The sequence below is a fragment of the Hirundo rustica genome, chromosome 5 (genome assembly GCF_015227805.2).
Source record: "Hirundo rustica isolate bHirRus1 chromosome 5, bHirRus1.pri.v3, whole genome shotgun sequence".
Classification (NCBI taxonomy): Eukaryota; Metazoa; Chordata; class Aves; order Passeriformes; family Hirundinidae; genus Hirundo; species Hirundo rustica.
Genome location: NC_053454.1, coordinates 52,096,909 through 52,117,158, shown reverse-complemented (window position 1 = coordinate 52,117,158; position 20,250 = coordinate 52,096,909). Strand labels below are relative to the sequence as shown.

Genomic DNA, 20,250 nt, shown 5'->3' with positions numbered 1-20,250 from the left:
AGCTGGTTTGTTCTCTATTTCAGGTCGTGGAGACTAATTTGGTTGCTTTTGACTGTCACTGGATCATTATAAATGAGGTAACTGTCAAGTGAACATTGTTGTGAACCATGAATCCTGTTTTCAGGCTTACTGACAATATTCATGCTGATTCTCACTTTGCCAACAGGAAGCAGTAGCTAAGACAAAGTTCAAGCGCTCTGAGGGAGTAGATGTTGCTTAATAGAAGTAGAATGACAGGTTCTTGGACTTTGCTGTTTTTTCTTGCCTGTTTAAAATGGAAGTCTCTCTATTAATAAATGGAAAATAATGTGAAAAAAACCCTTTATTTCTAAATATCTCAAGAGTTCACAATTGAGCTGACTGTTTTCACAGGATTTTTAAGGCCTTTTTAAATATTTAGCCTTTGTAATAGAGTCCTTGCATTTTGTTTGTGTTAATGTGTTTTTTTCGTAATAATAATAGCCCATATTTCCCTTTTCTTTATGAATTCTCCAAATGTTCCATCATGGTTAATATACAAACCCATTGGTATTAGTGGGAAGCTCTTTGGTAGACTCCTGGATTAGGTCGTATATAAATGTTCATAAAGGGAAAAAAAGTTAAATTGAGATTCAGCTTTTACACTGTGAAATAAGTTCTTCCATGAAAGCTTGTCAACTAAAATATGACAAGTCAATATGTGAAGCAGTATTGTATACAAAGTATTGAACGCTGCAGGTTTGACAGCATTCAGGTTTTTGGAAAATAATTTAGGTCCAAAATAGCTGGATTCCTTGAGTAGATGACTATCTCCTAACCTGTTAATCGTGCAACTCCTGTATATTCTTAGGATAAAAGACTGCATTGAAATTCCATGTCGTATTATCTGGATTTACTGTTTTCATACTTAATTATTGGATTTTCATCAGTATGCTGTGCTAAACCAGTGGATTTTTAGGTAGTTTTCTTTGGAGAAAAAAATGTTTCTGGAAATGCTGTGTAAACAAACCAGGTCCAGCATAACCATTAGTTTGGGCCCTGCCTTGCTCCTGACCAGTACCGTGTGTATTTTCCAGCCCTGAAGGAGGCATTCCTGGGAAACAACCCAGCTTTAATCTACAGGCAGCCATGTGAATAACATACATGTTTCCTCTTTCATGTCTGATTAAACTAGAATTCACTTCAGAGTTAAAACTGAGTATTTTAACAAGAGCATTAACTGAATTTAAAGCCGTCCTCTGTATTCAGTACATCGGACAGCAGTTTCTTAGACGAAGCTCAGATTTTGGCTTGCTGTTCAGGTTAAAGACACTGCCATTCATTTTTTGTTTTAAATGTTACATACTTTCCAAAAGATCTAAAGAAGGTGCTTGCTTTTAGCTGTTTCAGCTCCTTCACCCTCAAAAAAAAAAAATCAAACCATGGCTGAGGATCCATTCCTAGCATATATGCTTTCACTTTACTTTTTATTTGGAAATTGGTGTCTCCATGGAAAAAAAAAAAAAAAAAAACTGCTTTTTAAGCGTTGTTATTTGCACATTGCAGCAGATGAAATGGCAGAGCAATCAAAGTAGTTACCACTCAGCTGCTTTCTCTGCTCCAGAACTCTCTGGGCTTCAGTCCCAGGAGCAGGAAAAGCTGAATAATCTGCACAGAAAAACGTACATCACTCCTTCTGAGTTTGATAGTCTTGTATATGAAAAGGGCAAAAGCTGTGATTAAGTTCATTCCAGCAAACTGCTCTAAATCATTGTCAATAAAGTCTCTGCATCTCATTTAGTAATTCTTTTCTCTTTCAGAGAAGGTGAATATGTTTAATGCTATCTCAGCTTAATCTGCTTCTGGACCTAAATCCATATTCCCACTTTGGTGGCTTTCTAGCTCTGTTTGTTTAAAAAAGCAAATCATTTCAATATTACGTGGAGGCAGAAATCATATTAGCAATATATAAGATCGGTAGATAATACTACAGCAAGGGTTCTGCTTTGCCCAATTTTTCCTTGTCACTACGTTTAAATTACAGCAGAAATCCACATGCTTCCTGGGTGTTTGATGTTGGGTAATCGCTTGCTGCAACGTTTCGCCTGTTCAGTAACGAGATTGCAATAGAAGCATTGCAATTTGGCAGTGCAGGACTTGGAAATGCAGAGATTTGTGGGCCCCTTTCTTTGTGGTGCATAAAATAGCTATCTTTCCATCCCAGTCTATTTGAGGTGGTCATCCATTTCCAGTTGATGGCCACAGTACCTCCATATGACTGGGAGATGATCTCAGAGCTCTGCCCATTTTTGTTGCTTCTGTGAATCTTTTGTGACAGCTTAGACATCTTTACTTGTGTGCCTTTATTGGCTAAACGACGTTGCCAATAAGTGACTGTAACACTGCTTCTCTGGCCTCCTAATTTGAAATTCGAAGATGATCTATGACAGTGAAAATGCCGTTTTGCAAATTCTGCTTCTGATTCAAATAATTCCTTGTCTTGAGATACCAAAATAAGTTGGAGTTGTCTTTCCTTTTCCATCACTGTGCCAAGGGAATACAACCTTCTTACCGACTATAGTAATACAGAAGCGAATACCACCTTCAGTTTTGTGATCAGAAATCTGCTTAGGCTTTGTGAGGTAACATCTGCTATTTTAATTGCTCACTCTAAATGCTATAATGCCTGCAAAGAGTTCCTTAATTTTTATTGTCCCATTACTTGCTACTTTATGCAATGCAGCAAATTTTCTTGAAGACTGTGTATCATAATATAAGTGTGGGAGGAGGCGGTTTGTTCCCATAAAACGAAAGAATTCATGATTTGCTAAAACATAATGCATTGTATTAGACCATAGCAAATAATGAAAATCTCTTCTGATCAGTATAGCCAGCTGAGGAAATGCTCTCCAAATAAATGTTCCTGTTTCTTCAGGGCCTTAAAGCAGATGTTACAATTCTTTATTTAAAATTTGCAGAAGTCATAGATTTGAATGTAGTCATGATCAGATATGCCTTAACAAAATGGGAGAATGGATTTCTCACACTCTCTCTCCCTCTGTCTGTCTGTCTTTGCTTGCTTCATTTCCTCAGCACAATAGCAAATATAGCTTCAGGTTTCCAGGAAATTCTATTTCTTCCATGGCTCTTAATTCACAACTGTACAGTAAACTTAGATTTTATTTAGTGGAAGCGAAGAAGGGACATTTGTGTGATTTTCATCGCTTTCTCTTGCTCTTTTTAAAATCAAGAAATGCCCTTTTTTTTCTTTTTTTTTTTTTTTTCTGTTTTAAATCGCATCTCTCTCAAGAATTTTCCTTTGTTAAAACATTCAGGGTTATCTTAGTATTATCTTTCTATACCCAAGGCTGCCACCAGTTCTTTATTGCTGTTGTTTACTCAGTGACAGCCCCAAACACTTTCCACTGCCTAGAGTTGCAATACAGGAGGTGAAAGTATTAATGGTACTTTACAACGGATTGTTTGGATTTCATCTGCTCTAATGTGGTCAATTATGACCAAATCTATTAGAATCAGAATGGAATGAGTGCACAGAAAAGCTGATTTGTGTAAGAAGAGACCGGAAAGGTTGGCTTGGTTGGCCTATGAAACCAAAGAGTGAAAGAGGATGTGCTCTCTGTTTATAAACACTTAGAGAGTGTGAAGATATGCGTCATTGTCGAGAGCCCCAGAGGACAAGGTTGACACAAGAACAAATGTGTACAATTTGTGCATGCGTAAACTGAGGTCAAAAGTTGGTAAAATGTTTCTAATTACCAGAGGCACCAGAGTCTGGAAAAACTCTTTTCTTGATGAAAGAAGTTAAAAAAAAAAAAAAAAACAACAACAACAACACAAAAACCCTCCTGACTTAAAAAAACAGTTCATGGGAAAAGGTAAAGGTCCAACGAGTTTGCCAAGCATAGCACAAGAGAGGATTAAGGGACCTACAAGCTTGTATTCAAAGGTTGTATCCTTTCTGATGAAGACGTTTTTCCTAGGAGAGCGCTTGTCCTTGGCCTGTGCATTCATCTTCTTCACTGTGTTTCAAGCCCAATGCTGTCCACCATGAATAAGAGTGTAGAGTATAACCATGTTTCAAGCTCAAGCAGTTAGATCAGGTCCTATAATCGCAGCTCAGTTCCAGGAGCTCACTTATTTCAACATTTTCATATGGATAATGATGGAAAATAGCATTAAAGCTGCACTTGAACCCTTACATTTTCCACTGGGTTGGTGGGTCTGCGTGAAATTACACCCTCTTTGGAACAGGTGGGCAACCAAGTTGCCAGCTCCTGGCATTAATGAGTGCTAATGCACAGATGGAGTGAATCTTGCTTTCTCCAAGGTCTTGGATTTTTTTTCTCTGCAAAAACTAAAAATTAATTTCTCCTTGTCCTGTCAGGTTTTATTCATACTTTTCTGCAAAGCCTAAAAAAACTAAGGGAGATACAAAGGAGCAAAGGATGATGCAGTTCAGAATCTCCTTTTCCTTGTCTTGGAGCTTCATCCTTTTCCTCAACTTCTCTCTGGAAGGCGCAGAGAAATTCAGGAAGGGCACAGCATAAATGTGCTCTGGCATGGGCAGTGGCAGCCCAGAGGCCTTAAGCCACCCTTCCCTCCTCTGCTGAGTTTTGGAAAAAGAAGAAACACTCTCCTCTCTGAGTGTCAGGATCTTCTGTGATGAATTCCTGGCATGCACTGGAAAATAGTGCCATGCCAGTGGAAAATAGTATAGTATGTCCACCATATTATAAATACTGGAACCATCTTCTTGGCCCAAAGTTAAGATGTTTCCATAAGAAAAGGAATTGTTGCCTTTGTTTGGTGCTTAACACAGAAGCATGTAAATAAATTCTTTCCCTCCCTGTGTCTCACTGCTGGTACAATTGCTCTGTGGAGAATAGTAAGTTTCTACCTGGGTTGCTTAACTTGAAATAATGGGACAAACATTAGATGTCCAGTATGTAGTCTCGATTCCCACTGGAGTCTTGCCTTATATGTCAAAATGATCCTCTTCAGTTCTTGTTTCCTAATTAGTCTGTAAAGAGTTCTTAATTTAAAACCACAAGGTTTTCCTTATTTATTTGCCTGCTTAGATGAAATGTGCATCTAATTTTATCCTTGTTCCATTTGTGACAGGACAGTCTCCCCTTAATTCCACGTTCAGCCCAGCAAAAGAAATGCTTGGAACTGTAATTTGAATTTCTGATGTAAAAAAGGAAAAAAAGCCCAACCAAACAAAAAACAACCAAACAAACCCCACAACCTCACATAACCTAGCGTAAATTTATTCAGGTGCCAACTCAGTTCAACTTGGCCAACTTTCTAATTTTTTTGACATTTGACGCTTGTATAACAGATCATCTGCCACCCTTATATCATTACACTGTATCCTCTTTTGAAGTGCAAATGAAAATTGTTTCCTCACATACAATAGTTGCTTTATATAGTTTTCTTAAGTCAGATCCAAAATTCAAGAATGAGAGATGATACTGGAGAGTCATTATATAAAAGGCTTGTCACTCAGTCAATGCCAAGTATTTAAAAAATTACAAAGAAATACATAGCAAATTACTAATGTTGAGTTTGGGGTTGCATGGCATTGCTTTTGCTTTGGTGTCAATCTAAAATCTGGATTTATGGTATAATCAGCGTTTAAAACAATAGTTGTCATTAATATATAGATGTGTATACCTCCTTGGCCACCACACAAAAATGGCTTTCGTGCTTGAATTCTGTCATTATTTCCCAGGTGATGTATAAAGACATGGGGTAGTAACCTAGATGTTAAAATGAGAACATTCTATTTAAAATGCACCAAAAAGTGCTGAATACAGAAAACATAAATACACTTTTATGGCAGGAAAGATAAATGCTTGAGGATTTGAAAGTCAAAATCTCTTTTAAAGTAGTATTTGGCAATATAATGTGGCCATGCATGTGTCTGTTTTTACATTATTAGAGTGAGTCTAATAATCTTGGTGTTACAGTTTGGGCATGCTGTGTAATGAAACCAGGCAATCTTTTTTAAATCCTCTGAGAAAGTATATAATTTAAAATCAAGATAAGAAGTTTCTTGAGCTCTCCTTTATGGTTATATTGAAAGTATTATAAAAAGATATATATATATATATATATATTTTGCTAAAACAGCATTTTATGTGGTTTTTTTTTTTACCTCGCAGCTAGTGAAATGATACAGGCTAAATGAAAAGACAGCATCTTAAGCTGACATAAGCCATTATCTGTGGTACATTAAGAATTAATCGACCAGAAATGCAAGATATGACACTGAACACAACTGATGCTATGTGCTATTTCTCTTTGCAGGAAAAAAAATCTATGTTTCATAAAGAACATTAATAACAGATGAATTCAGAAATTGTGATAATCTGTGAAGGCAAATAAAATACTTTTAGTGTAGCGAGTAGAAGTTATAATTTACATCTCACGTATATTTCTTTCAAAATTTAAGGATAATAAACAAATACCAGTATGTCCAAAGTAGTTCCTTCAAAAAATGAAAGGATAGTATACTGGAACAGCAAAAAAAGCTAAAATAACTGGGATGGTTGTTGTTACATTTAAAGAGCTGCTTTTTCAAAAAGCTTGGCTCCATTACCACAGGAAAGATTCCGCAGTTTGAGATCAAGTCTATCCTGGTGTCTCCTATATTCTTCAATATGGTTATAGATCAGGAAGCTAAGGCAGAAAAAGATGATGGCATTTCATTACAGGTATAAAAAGTGCAGATGTGCCATATCCTTTGAAAAATGGTGAAGCTATAAATACACAGATGAATCAAAAATATTCAATAAACGGTGGTGTATGCAAGGGAATATTAAATGCAGGCTGCCAGTAGGAACCTCTTGATCCACCTCCCTTCATGGAGGCATATCCGCAGCTTTAAATGTCTGGAAAGTTTGGGCCTCTGTAATTAAGACAGATCACGGACAGACAGTTCAACATGATGAGATCCTGGTTAAAAAGAATGTACAAATTTTAGATTATTTCTACTATTTTACAGGAAAAGAGACAGAATTGAAATCACCAGGAAAAAAAACAAAACATGTTTAACTAAAGTTCAAGTTCTTATGTGAAGCTTGGTGTCAGTTGCTGTTGCTTGGGAGCCCATGTTCCTCTTACTCAATTTCCCTGAGGGACTCATCGTTCAACCGTGTAAAACACCATGTTCCCAACCTGCAAGAATTTATGCTGTGTAAAAAACTACTTTTCTGGTTTCCCTAACCTGTCTTAAAGTTAATATTTCAGGCTTAATATTGGTGATTTTACTTACTTATTTTTTCTTTAAAGTATTTGTCTATAGAGCTGAGTGTTCAGCTCTAAGCCTTAATAGGTACCCTATGGAATAAAAATTTGGTTTTAAATTAGGCCTTGCTATAAACAAGCACATTTACACCTGGAATGCTCTTATGCATTTAGTTTGCTCTTTTGTAAATGATTGCTAAATTTCACATTGTTTATAGGTTCTTGATATTCTGTTCCTAGGAAATGAACACTTAAGTCCTTGAAATATTCTACCTTCACAGCTGCTAAGCAATGCTATACTCAGAAATACATCAGGCTGTGGCTTCCTACTGATTTACACATTATCTGTCAAGGATGCTGTGAAACACTTTTATTTAAAAGATCGGAAGAGGTAAAAGGAGAGGCAGAGAAAACCCCAAATAAAACAGTCATGAAAATGGAAATATTTGGTGAGGTTTGAGCACAGTACACTTTGAACTTTTGCAGTTAAGGGTGGTATTTTAATACCACCAGTTATTTTAATGAGCATGCACATACTGGTTTTGAGGCTGTGGTGGAGTTTGACAGTTGCTGTGTGTCAATCAGAGGCCTCTTGGTCCACTCAGTTCATTTTTTTTTATAATTTGGTGGTCACATTTCTGTATTTTAACTCTCATGCATATCCTCTCCCTTGCCTTATCTTTCAGGAAATAAATGACATGGACGTGCAGGAGCTGGTGAGAAGGTCAATTGGAAGGTTAACAATTATTCGACAGACGTTTCCAGTCCCCCAAAACATAAGCCAGCGCTGTTTCCGTGGCAACCACAGAATATCTTCATCACTGTGTGATCCGAAGGACCCTTTCTCCCAAAGCATGGAGGTAGTTCATATACCACTCTATCCCCACATGGGAACTGTCTTTTTAGATAACTTCTAGGTTTTCCCCCCCAGGGGCTTATTGTAACTTATTTTTCGTGTCCTCTCCAACTTGTGGTTTAACGGCTCATGGCATACCTAGGAAATTCTTGGAGTTGGGGAGGGTGTGAATGTGTCTGATGGAGAACAACAACTTGCCTGCTCCACAGCAATAGAGATAAACATCTCAAAAAGCCACCTGGTCTCTAGGTAGTAGGGTAGTAATTTTATTGCTAAATTTTAATTTTTTGTCCTCTCACCCAAAAGAATTTCCTCCCTGTAGTCACTGTCTCCCTAGTTGCTGTGCTTCTCTGAGCCTCAAATATGTCATCAATAAGAAAGTCTTCCTGCGAGTACGCACATCATCTCTTTCAAGTGCCTTGGTGTATACATCTAAACTTATGTCTAAGCTACAAGGAGGCCTTATTTTCAGGGCTGTTAATCACAAACTACAGTTAAACTATAATAGGTTCCTACCGCATGAATTCAGCAACAGGATCCTTGTCCTCCTTCACATAGTTCTTCCAAGAACAAGTCCTCTGTCTCGCTCATTAGGTTTCATCATGACAAAACTTAGGCAGATCAGGAGTGTGACATTGGCTTAATATGTTGATTTTACTTTTGGCTTGGTTGATTTTTTTTGGGTTTTTTTTTTTCTGTGACGATTTCTGCAGAAAGATGTAGAAAGATGGCTGCATATTATTATTTTTAGCAGTGGAGGGAGGAGCATATCTGACCCAGCAGCTAAAATCAGCCACCTCAGGATTCTGAAAGAGATGAGTGAGAGAAAACAATGGGAGGAAAATAGGGAGGTCTTGAAGAGTGTCTGTTTAAAATGAAAATACATAAGGGACAAAGTGTGGATAGTCTTTTCCTGTTTCAGATTAGTTGTAAGAGCCTTTGTGTCAGTAATTTTAGCTCACAAAGCAGCCAGCCAGCAGTTATTGATCACATGAAAAACTGGCTGTAGCAGAGTGCGCAGTGATTCTTTTAGAATTCTGAAAGCAAGCAGGGCTGTGTGATGCCCACTGATGCATGGGATATATCTACAGACTGTTTAAGAAGTGCAAAAATCCTTTAGGCTAGGGGGAACTTTAGTAGTCCAGGGACAGTGTGTTCAAGCTGAGAGTGTGATCACATGCAGGAGCAGGGAGTGCAAAGAGCAGTTCTCATGAACAAAGTTGCTGACTACAAGGCAGAAAACAAGAGTTGCGTCGATGGGATGCTTTACATTTTGATTTGTCTTTGTCTTCAACTTCACTTTCATTTTCACTTCGGCAGCTGCTGAATCCAGGAAAGATAAATTCTAGAATTCAAAGTTTATTCTTGACATATTGGAAAATTCCATTTCATTTGTTAGACTGGATCTTATACCTTAACCTGTGCGTCATGATCTAGTTATAGCCTGAAGAGCTACAATGTTCCTACTGGAAGCTTTCATAGTATTTTGGTTCAAAGGAATGATGGAAGCTGGACTGCTTTAATTGTTCTGTGAAGCTGAGTTGCTTTTATCATGCTTTCCCTGAGATGGCTGTACTTCATTCTTTTAGCAGGGTGAGACAACATTATAAACTGAAAGGAAGGAAAGCTCTGACACAATTTCCCCTGTGCCTTCGTATGATGCACAGTTCTTTGAGTAGCTATGAGGTTTGTTTGTTGCTTCTTTGTTCTACCCAACAATATTATAAATTAGTTTCTAATCCAGTGGGGATTTGGAACAGTTCATAAATTGAAATTACTAATGCCTTTTTTTTTTTTTTTTTTTTTTTTTAATGACATCAAAGTGTGACTAATCGGAAACATTCGCTGGAAATTTTAAGGGTGAATTTCTCAATTTATTCTTTTCTGAATTATTCCCCCAAAGTATGTGTGAATAATTAATTTTTTTCAGCATCTTTATTAAAACACTGAAAAATATTCTGGTGAAGATGTCTCACTGTGTCTTTGGAACTAGCCTAATTGAAACAAGTCCTATAAATTTATATCATTTTGAAGGCAGAAAGTTAAAAACGGAATTCACAGAAGAATTTAGTACTGTTATCCTTTTGTCTAAAAACTGTGTGCGATATTACAGGTACACATAAAATGAACACTGATAATCCAGATTAATCATTCATCCTTAATCTGATGCTAAGTACCTTTCTTCTACACTCTGGATAAAATAATCATGTCTGAATTCTAAATTGTATTAACAGGAGGTTATGCAGTTAACTACTTGGTAATGCAAGTGTCCAGCCCTTAGCCTAACAGACTTAGAATAAAAAAGGGATTAGTTATGGACACCAGGCATTGCATTAAATGCCCCAGTAAATTTATGTGGGAAATTAATGAAGGTGTAATTTGACTTTAAATTACAACCCCCTTCTGTTCATCAGCACAGATATTAATGAAGCATGCTTCTGGTAGTGACAGGGAAAGGGTGATTTTGAGAAACAGGAATTAATTGTAGGGTCTTTATCAATGCATTATCAGTGATTGATTGCACTAAATGTAAAGCTCAACTATTAGTGAAGGACTGACAATGCTTAATTACTGCTGATCTCTGTCCTCCTGAGCCCTGTTAATACTTGATGAAGGCCCAGCTATATTACTCTTAGATTAGTGAGTGCATCCTTCCTCATGAACTGTGACAATTGTCTTCTATTCCCATGGTATTAGGTTACAGAAGTTACCTTGAAAGCAATTTCATTTCATTGGGAAATGATGACTTGGCATCCACAGCCCTTCATGTACCAATTTAGTCTCATTAGTGACCTTATTCCCTCTGCTCTCCAGAGGTGGTGTGGGTTGGTTTTGTTTTTTGGTTTTTTTTTTCCTTTGGCAAAGGCTTGTCTGAAAAAATGCTTGCCTTATGGCACAGTGATAATTCCTCCCCTCTCTGCTCCAATGAATGTCCCTCTAGTGTTGACTTTATTGGGGAAACACAGTTTTAGCTGAAATGCTTTGAATTCTTTGTAGGTTTATAATATCCAGACAAATTATCCCAGTTGTTCTAAAAACACTTCATTAACCTAAGCCTAGATCCTCAATCCATGCTTTTAATCCTGTCATGCACAGTGATGCCTGGCCTGTGCATCTGAAGAAAGTAGATTTTGTTCCTGGGTGAATACCAAAATAGACATGTTCACAGCCACTGAAGGAGCTCAAGTAAAAAAATAAAGAAGCACCTTCTTTAGAGGAAAGACACAGGGAAGGATCATTTAAAGAAAAAGGGCACTAAGCATCAGAGGGTCTGTGCTACTAACAGAGCACTTTGTGGATGACACAAGCAAAGCCATCAAAAATAAATAATAACATAAAAAGGATGTTATATGGAAAGGACTAATTAGGCAGGAAGAGAGCTGCTTGGGGTTTTTAAACTTTTTTTTCCCCCCTTTTTTAAGGCGATGTGTAGATTTTCCAATCAGCATCTCAGATCTGATTGTGAGTTACTGTGCTCCCTTGCCCTCTCCCAATAGCTGCGGGGCTTTCCCAGTCTTTGGATATATTTAAAAAGCAGAATAGGGCTACTGAATTCCCATACTTCCCTTTTGTAAGCTTCTTTCTTCTTTTAAAACTTCAAGCACACCACCTATATCTGTGTAAAAAAATCCTTACAGAGAGCAGCCAACATATTCCACAAATCTGAGGAAATGTCTTTTGGCTTGTCTGTGATTGATGGAGAAAAGATCCCAGCAACCTTGCCTCAAATTGCTACTGGCTAATTTGTTGTCAGGCACTAGGAATGCTCTACAGAGCCTTTCGTCATGCAGCTGGGCAAACTGTGTTTCCCTCAATAGCTTGAGATGACCAATAGGTTATCTAAAAATAATATTCCCAAAAGTCCTTTTCATTTCTGAACATAATTTTTCTTCATGAGAACCTCTGTTCAGGACAACTGAGGTTTCTTTTTATGATACTGTCAGTTACTTAAATGTTCTTGCCATTTGAGGACAGAAAAGACTGATGTAAAACTATATTGTAAATTACTTGTTTCAGAAGTCTTCATGAGTTCTGAGCTTCTGTTCTTTTACATTTAATTGTATCTTTCACATCTGACTTTGCACTGAGTGCATTTAAAAGCACGTACATAGAAGTAGAACATGGTTAAGTGGAAGCGGCACACAAGTGATTTCTCTTCTTGAATTCCGCGGTTCTGCCTTTCATCCTGAACTAGAACTTCCTCACACTGTATGCAGCTGTGCTCACCGTGAGCGTTTACTCTCTAAGAATTTTGTCCTGCAAAGAATTAGCTGCCAATGTCAAACACTCTGACAGTAAACACTATAAATCAGAGAATCAACATGCGGTTGCACACTGACAATAATTTTGTTGAGTCTTATTTCATGCCAGAAAGTGCCGATCAGAATTGACTGTACGCATCAGGAGCAAAAAATCCACAATGAAATCTATTCCAAATTTTCGGAGTTTCTGCTTTTCAAAAGAACAAAACAGCCTTGAAGATAAATTGATGGTGTCCAAATATCTGGTGACTGAAAAATTGAGACTCACAAGCAACTAGTTAAAAATAAAAGGAAGTCTGTTTACGGTCATAAGTAGAGCTGTAAATCTGGCAAGTGGAGCTGTGCCAGCGATTGGGCTGCCTGTACTTCTCATGTGTGTGTAGCTGGTTGCTGCAAATCACTTTTAGCGTTACAGCTCCCAGCTGCAGATTTTACCAAAGCCCAAAGGTGTGACATTTTGCCTCTCACAGGTTGTTCTTAATACCAAATGAAGTACTTAATTACCAGAGGATTATGGGTGAGGCAAAACAAATGATAAATTCTGGCTGCTGGCAGGAGACTACAAATAGTAATGCTAATGCTTCCCTTTTGATCTCTTTACAGATTTCAAACCTATATATCTATGACACTGTCCTGCTGCTGGCAAATGCCTTTCATAAGAAGCTGGAGGACAGGAAGTGGCACAGCATGGCCAGCCTCACCTGCATCAGGAAGAACTCTAAACCCTGGCAAGGAGGGCGATCAATGCTGGAAACCATCAAGAAGGTACTTTATCCCTGTATTTCCTCATCTTTGATTTCTAAAATACTCACATTAGGCAGTATTTCCTCCTGAGGTGCATATTACTCTTATCAGTATAGTTTTTATATATTCACAGTTCCTGAATGGAAGCAGTCTTTGCTTTGGGTTCTTGGTTTGGTTTTTTCCGTGTTATAATAATCATATTGAAATAAAACCAATAAGTTTGTTTACCAAAACTACAAACCACTTGGATCTGCAAGCAAGAAAAAGTGTCAAAGGTGAACAAATGTCACAGTTGAGGAAGTTTTACAGGTTAGGAAGTAAAGAAAATAAATTTTCTATTTTGTTTGTAAACGAAAGGAGAAAAAGTTGCAGAATTACACTTGGGTAACGTTCTGCAGAATTCGTCATTGTGCTGCCTTTGACATTAATAAAGTGAAATTATAGAAATTGGAGTAAAGAAACCCCTAAATTATCTAAGCTGTATTCTGCCACCACAAAACTTCCCCTGTAACAGTCTCGATAGAGCTTTATCCAGTGTTGCTGCTTCCCTGTGATTTTTATTTCTTACCTTAATCATGCTCATGCCCAAGATGCTTTTCCTGTTCTTCAAACTTTAAAGATAATTTCTCTTAGTTATTTCCTTTCTTCATGATGTGTACAGCCTCCACATACTTACAGACAAATATTGCAGCCTTCCAGGTCAGTATTTACTCAATATGAACAGGTTGAGAGTTTGCCTTTCCCTGTAAGTTATTTACCTGATTTTCTTTGTTATTGGAGTCTTTGATGAAACTGCCTCCTCATTCATCTGCACACATCTCCTGGTAACGTATACTAATGTTAAAAGTTCTAGCATTGTAAACACAGGAAAAAAAATAACTAAAGTGGTGTTTTATTTATGGTTTTCACTACAGAACATAAAAATAATTTAAAATACAATGTTGTCTTGAGAAGTTGCCATTCGGCATTAGGTATTTAGCTTTACCAGAAATTATGATGATGCAGGCAAAATGTAAGACTCGTTTGAGCACTGCTTATATTTTACGCAGTCCCAGGTTAATCTGCTTTACCTCCAAAATGAGACTGCAAGGGTTTCTTTGGTATCTGTTTCCACTTTCCTGTCTAACAGTTTGAAGTCGTGAGGCTGCAAGAATAATCCAGGACACATTTCTTATTTCAGGCACAGGATAGGTCTTTAAGGGACTCCAGACGGTATTGCGCTTAACCTATCAGAGTAATTTCAAAATCACATTTGGCAGTTCCATGTATTTTGACCTATGTTTCAGGCAAGGCTGGTTCTCTTTTCCCCTTGGATTTTTTAAATGCTGTTGCACACTTTTCCATTTCAATGGCCAGGAGAATTATGAAAGCATTCAAGAAGGCAGGAGCAAGTGGAAATTCCAGAGTTGTTGTTAGCTTGCTAAAAAATGAATCAAATGCCAAAGAAATTCCTGATCTGTGCAATTAACCATGCTTCCATCCTGTCACCCTTGGGCTTCTATGCTGTTTCAATTAGATGGCTTTGATAAGAAACTTTCTTATTGGTGTAAATTGAATAATCCAAATAGTCCTTACATTACATTGTGCTGATAGAGAAGAATTTCTAGAAGTAATGTGCTAAAATTGAAAGTCAGAATTTAATCCAAATGAAATACAGAAATTTTACTGTGTGTGGATGTCAGTAGCATTTTGATTCGTAGGTGGAGGAAAGCTAAGTTTGCAGCTGAGAGCTGGAACTGCACAACAGGAATTCTGCTTTAGTTTTGTGGCCTACTTCCCCTTTTCTTTCACTAAAGCATTTGTCTAGAAGAACCTTGGGATCACAGCTGTGTACTTTTGAAATTAGAAATTCGGCATTGATAAAATCCTGATAAGGTATCAGAAAAACAATAAAATCCAGAAGTAATGAAGGGAAAAAAACACCCACTTAATCTCTCTTCCTGAGAATGCTTCTCTTTCCTGTCTTGCCTTATTCATTAAGCATCTTTTCTCTCCTATAATCCTGGAGAATCCTCTAAACTCAACTGAAATACAGTTTTTTTCTCAAAAGTGTACCAGTTTCCTTTAATTTTGAAAGAAAACAGGAGTAAGTTACCATGTGCTATTTAAATAGTTTCTGAATTAAAAGTTCTGCATTTTCATTTTGAAATCATCACTATTTCCAGTGATGGTGTATAATGGAATATGCATTCCATACGTAAGATATTGTTATAATTCAGGGTAAAAATACATTCTGAGATTTCTTAAATACTCCTGGAAAAAGAACCTCCATCCTCTGCAACACCTTAATTCTCCCTTCTTGATGACCTTATTGCAGAGTTGAAATCATTACCTGGTCTCAGGTTGTCCCTCCTCTCAGTGTACCTTCACTAGGTGAAGGTGATTTTTGAAAAGAAAGAAAAACAAAACGAAAACAAAAACCCGGGGAACAGCCAAACACCTTCTTCACAGAAGTAGTGGTGAATGCTCCATTTATTGAGGGTACACAGGGTTCTTACATACACATATCATTCTTGTGCACAAGCTGTTCACACGGCATTTTACTACTCGTTATTGGCTAGTGTTGTCTGCATAAGCATTCCTTTGCAGTTACCTGTTTACACATTGTAGAGGGAAAAAGCTGGTTCTCAGGCTCAGTGTCCTGGTTCTCAGGCTCATCGTCCTTGACAGTGCTAAAACAACAGAACTTTCCCAGCATTGTCAGGCCTCTCTGTGTCTGTCTCCAAAAATCCTGCTACAACTAGGAGTCAAATTATACTCAAGTACGTTTTGAAAAGAAAGAGAGTTGAGAATTTTTCTGAAAAGATCCAGAAACAGGGACATCTGGCAGCTGTTTTAGAGGGAAATCTTCCTTTGATTTCTGGAGGGGGGAGTAAGAAAAGAGATGGGAAATCTTTATTAAGCTACTCACTGAAGAAGGTAAGAGAAAGGGATGTTGATGTTGTACATACAGCAGCAATTGTTAAATTTGTTAACCTGGTGGTAAATAAACTGGTTTCTTTATAATTGAGGAGAGTAGGCAATGAGAGGAAATTAGAGTTTCCAATATTTGTTAAAATGGTAAAAAAACCTGCCTAAATCATTCCTTATTGTCATTTGTTACTTTTCACTGTTGAGCATTTGACTCATGCATCCCTGTTTCTACAAACAACTACAAAAGCATTTTTTCCTTTGTGAATTCAGCTGATTGGAGAAAGCCTAAAGAAAACATTTTAAGCCCACCACAGTTATTTAATTCTAATACATGTTTCTGCCCATTCTAGAACTGAATAAACAGTTAAATTCATCAGGAAATACAATCCTTCTAATGAATTTGGCCAGCTCCAGCAATTAGTTTAAATTCACTTTTGTAATAGGAATTATTCCTTAACACATGCTCACTTGTTTATTTCTCAGTAAAGCTATTTCACAGTTGGAGGAATAAGTATCACTAGGAAATAATTCCACTTTGGGAAAAATTAATCTTCCCGAGTAGCTTGGGAATAAATGTGAGTAGGATTATAGGGAGGATCAACTCAGCAAGATGGCATCAAGTTTCTGCATAATTCTCTCACGTGTCTCAGGGCTTTTTGCCAGTCACGTTTGTTTAGCTCACTAACAGGAAATTTTTAGTGCTAGCAGCAGCACAGAGCCTGTCCCTTTCTGGAAAACGAGCTGTACCTTGTGCTGTTTCATGTGCTGAATCATAGGTGGAACTGTCGACTAGTTTTGGTCTCAGCAATGCCAGTGACACTCAGTGGCGACATGGAAAAAAAAAAAAGCCAAATTGTTTTTTCAGGTAGTAGATTGGAAGGTCTGTGCTAGTTGAAAACTCAGCAGTGTTCTCAAGACCAGACTTTTTCAAGAATAAAATGTGAAATGTGTATTTACTCTTTACGGCATTTTTACATGCCTATAGCCGCATCTTTTATCCTTAATTGCAAAATAGCTGGTACCCGAAGAAAAAAGAAGAGGAAGTTTGAACAAAAGCTGAGAGCAAGTACAATATTTTATAGCTGATGGTTGGCAAGCTGACATTCCCAAGTGAGGTCCTGACTGCTAGGTACATAGTGCTTTCTTCAGGGCCTTAACGTATAGTAGTGCCTAAGCATATATAAACTGTAGTTTATCTTGCTGGTCTAGATGGGACTCAAGTAGGCTTTAATTATTTTGCCAAGCTTTATAACAGCTCTGCAAAGCCCAGAGCAGTGATCAGAATCATGAGTAAAACATTTTTGGCCTAGCAACTGACAATTCACTCTTCAGTTTTACATGTGTCAGGAAATGGCATGGTTGCAGCTGAACCTTAGAAGAACTGGAGAAAGTAGATAACAAATATGTCTTCATTTTTTCCCCAAATAGCATTGTTTCTGTAAGCTAAATGGAATGAAAAATTTCTTTTACTCCTGCCCATTATCATGATTAAAGCTAAAGTCACTTGGAAAAAATCTCATCAGGACGTTACAGCATCAGTAGCTGTCATACAGATGGTCATTTCCTCTGTGATCTCCTTCCACTATGCATTAGAGATGGATAAAACATGCTGTGAACCAAGTGTTTCAGACAGATCCGTGCTGTGAAAGGCTGCTCACAAAAATTGCAGCAGCATCCTGAAAATCTTCCTAGGCGATATCCTGCTCCACTCTATCAGCCCTAAGCAACTCCCAGAGTTGTGTAAGTCTTGTGAAAAGGCCATGTGGGACAATGAGGAGTAGTAGAGAGCAAACGGGATTTCATGGTCCAACAGGATCAGTCCCAGACAATGAGGAGAAACCAAGACCTCCAAGAAATTTCCTATAAATTTCGTATTGTTGGTATTATATGGGCGGGTCTTTGCTGTTTTGTCTTTCTGCCTCTGCCCTTCCCAAGCTGGCAGCATTCCCATTCTAATCAGAGCTCTTATTACACTGTTTTCATGTGTACACAGTCCAGGAGAGGAAGCTCTGATTAAGACACTCCTTAATGAGAAATTTTCAAAGAATGATTACTAATATAGATAAATGAGAAATAACGTTGTTGAGGTTAAGATGGCATTCCAAATAAAGATAATGGACTTAGAGTTTGTATCCTAGCCCGACAATTGCAGCTATTTAAAAATCAAGTTAAACAAAGCTGTACAAAGCTTCTGGATAGAGATCAAATTCCAAAGCATCTTAGGTAATTCTGTTAACCTGTACTGTATGTGAAGGGACATATATTTCAAAGGAGTCCTGTGTTTTCTTAAGAAACTGATTGATTGATTACTTCAAGTATAGTTGAGGTTAGATGATTCTTTGAATTATTTTTTAATCATATTTGCTCAAATAAGGACAAGGTTATAAAAAATAATTGTAAAAGTTTGTTAATGTTTTAAATTGCCATCTCAAGTCCCAAAAAATCGTTTATGTTTTAGACACTATTCTATCTCATGTTCCTAAAGTCTTGGGACCACTCTCAACCTGGAAAATAAAGTCACTTTCATTTTCTAGATTGAAAATCCTATAGTCTTTATTTCTGTTTTCTGCTGTACAAAGCATCTGTGTGAAGAGATTGTAAATTTTTTTAAATTTAGTATTATTTTCAAATGTTTCCTTTCTTTCATCATTTTGTTCCAAAGTTTTCCCTTCCTTTTTCTAGGTCCTGCTTAAAGCTCACTTGAAATCTTGGTGCTGCTCAGGTCGTCTGTAACAGTTCAATTAACTTTCAGCTTTGCCTACCTCAGACCCACAGGTTTAATACCCTACGTGAGGGAAAGTTTTAGGAAGCAATATAGGAAATGTTAAGTATAATATAATCAAATCAGTGTCTGGTAATGTGTCCAGATAGAGGCTTTGGGCAATCAGCTGGGCATCCCCACTCTTGCATGTCTGTGCCACTTCGCAGGCATTTATCCATCATTTGTTCTGTGAAATTGTGCCTTAGGTATTCAAAAAGCCAGATAAGAACCTATGAGAGAAGAGGTATATGGATCAGTTTTCTGCTTCTGGTCCATGAGAAGGATGAAGTCAAATTTAAGTTAGAGGAAAAGGTTTATATTTGTGAAACTCTGTTATTTACCAGAGGATACGTTCAAGTGATTTTGTGGGAAAACACAAGTTCAGTCTGTCCTTTCTCTAAGCCAGCCCCAGTCGGGTTGTGCTAACCCCAATCTAAAAGCCAAAAAGTTCTGTTTATTGCAGGATGGTAGTCAAAATAAGAAGTAATCAGAGTGTCTTGCTAAGCACAACATTCGTTGAAATTTTCTGGTTTGTAATTGCCAGAATCTTCCTGCAAGATTCTGTTTAGATGTACCCTAATCAGGCTACTGGCTTTTTTTATTTATTTTTTTTTTTTTAATTTATTCTTGTTCTAGTACAGAATAAAAAAGTAAATACTATAAAAAGAAAATATTACAGGAAATATTTTTTTAAGATCATTAAATATGTATATACACAAAGTATTTTTTTGTTTTAAATGTAAATGGCACTCATAAAATAGTTGTATTATTATAATATTTGTATTATTATTTTAATATATAATTTTTTTAATGTATCCTGATCGTACTAGTTTCTAGTAGTCTAGTAAATTCTGAAGGTATCATCCTAATGATCAATTTCATTACTTCTGTTATAATCACAGTAAAGTTTTATAAAAGTAGAAGAAGTTTCTGTTACTTCACAGCAATCTACAATGGAGATGCAAATTTTGTATTCCTTCCTGGATTTTGCCCAAACTGAAGATGTAAGAATAGAGCTTTTAATATCATGATTCAGCAAGGCTCCTGTGCTTAGCTAGGTAGTTTATATTGCAAGTTTTTCCAGTTTAAATAAAAAAGCTCCTAAGTAAAACAGCAATCACAACTGCAAAGGTTTTGCCTTATGTCTTGGGGAAAAATTATGCATTTCATAGGGTTTTACACCAGAGGCAGATTTGGGGTTTTTTTACATATTTAAAATATTTTTTATCCTTCTTTTGAGGGAGAGGGCTAAACATCAAATTTTTATTCAGTCTGTCAACTGAAGAAATTTTTGAAGAGTAAAGGTTTTCATTATCAGGATTTCACATGGCCCTGTTTATTTTATAGTTCAGGTCATCACAGTTGTTATACAAAGATGAAATGCGTGTCATGTTGAATTAACACTAGAATATATTTTGAGTATGACTGTGGCTTGTATAGGCCTTTCAACTCTAATCCTTTGTGGGGATTATTCACTCTAGTGT

The 20,250-nt window shown here is 37.1% G+C and overlaps 1 protein-coding gene across 3 annotated transcripts in view; it reads left to right on the top strand.

Moving 5' to 3' along the window:
• Positions 1 to 20,250, top strand: part of GRID2 (glutamate ionotropic receptor delta type subunit 2) — an 819,802-nt gene that overhangs the window by 602,551 nt on the left and 197,001 nt on the right. For all 3 annotated transcript variants that reach the window (XM_040064665.2, XM_040064672.1, XM_040064673.1), the window contains exons 6-8: positions 24 to 77; positions 7,917 to 8,090; positions 12,952 to 13,113. In XM_040064665.2, the coding sequence (XP_039920599.1) occupies positions 24 to 77; positions 7,917 to 8,090; positions 12,952 to 13,113 (390 nt within the window). The remainder of the gene's footprint in view (positions 1 to 23; positions 78 to 7,916; positions 8,091 to 12,951; positions 13,114 to 20,250) is intronic.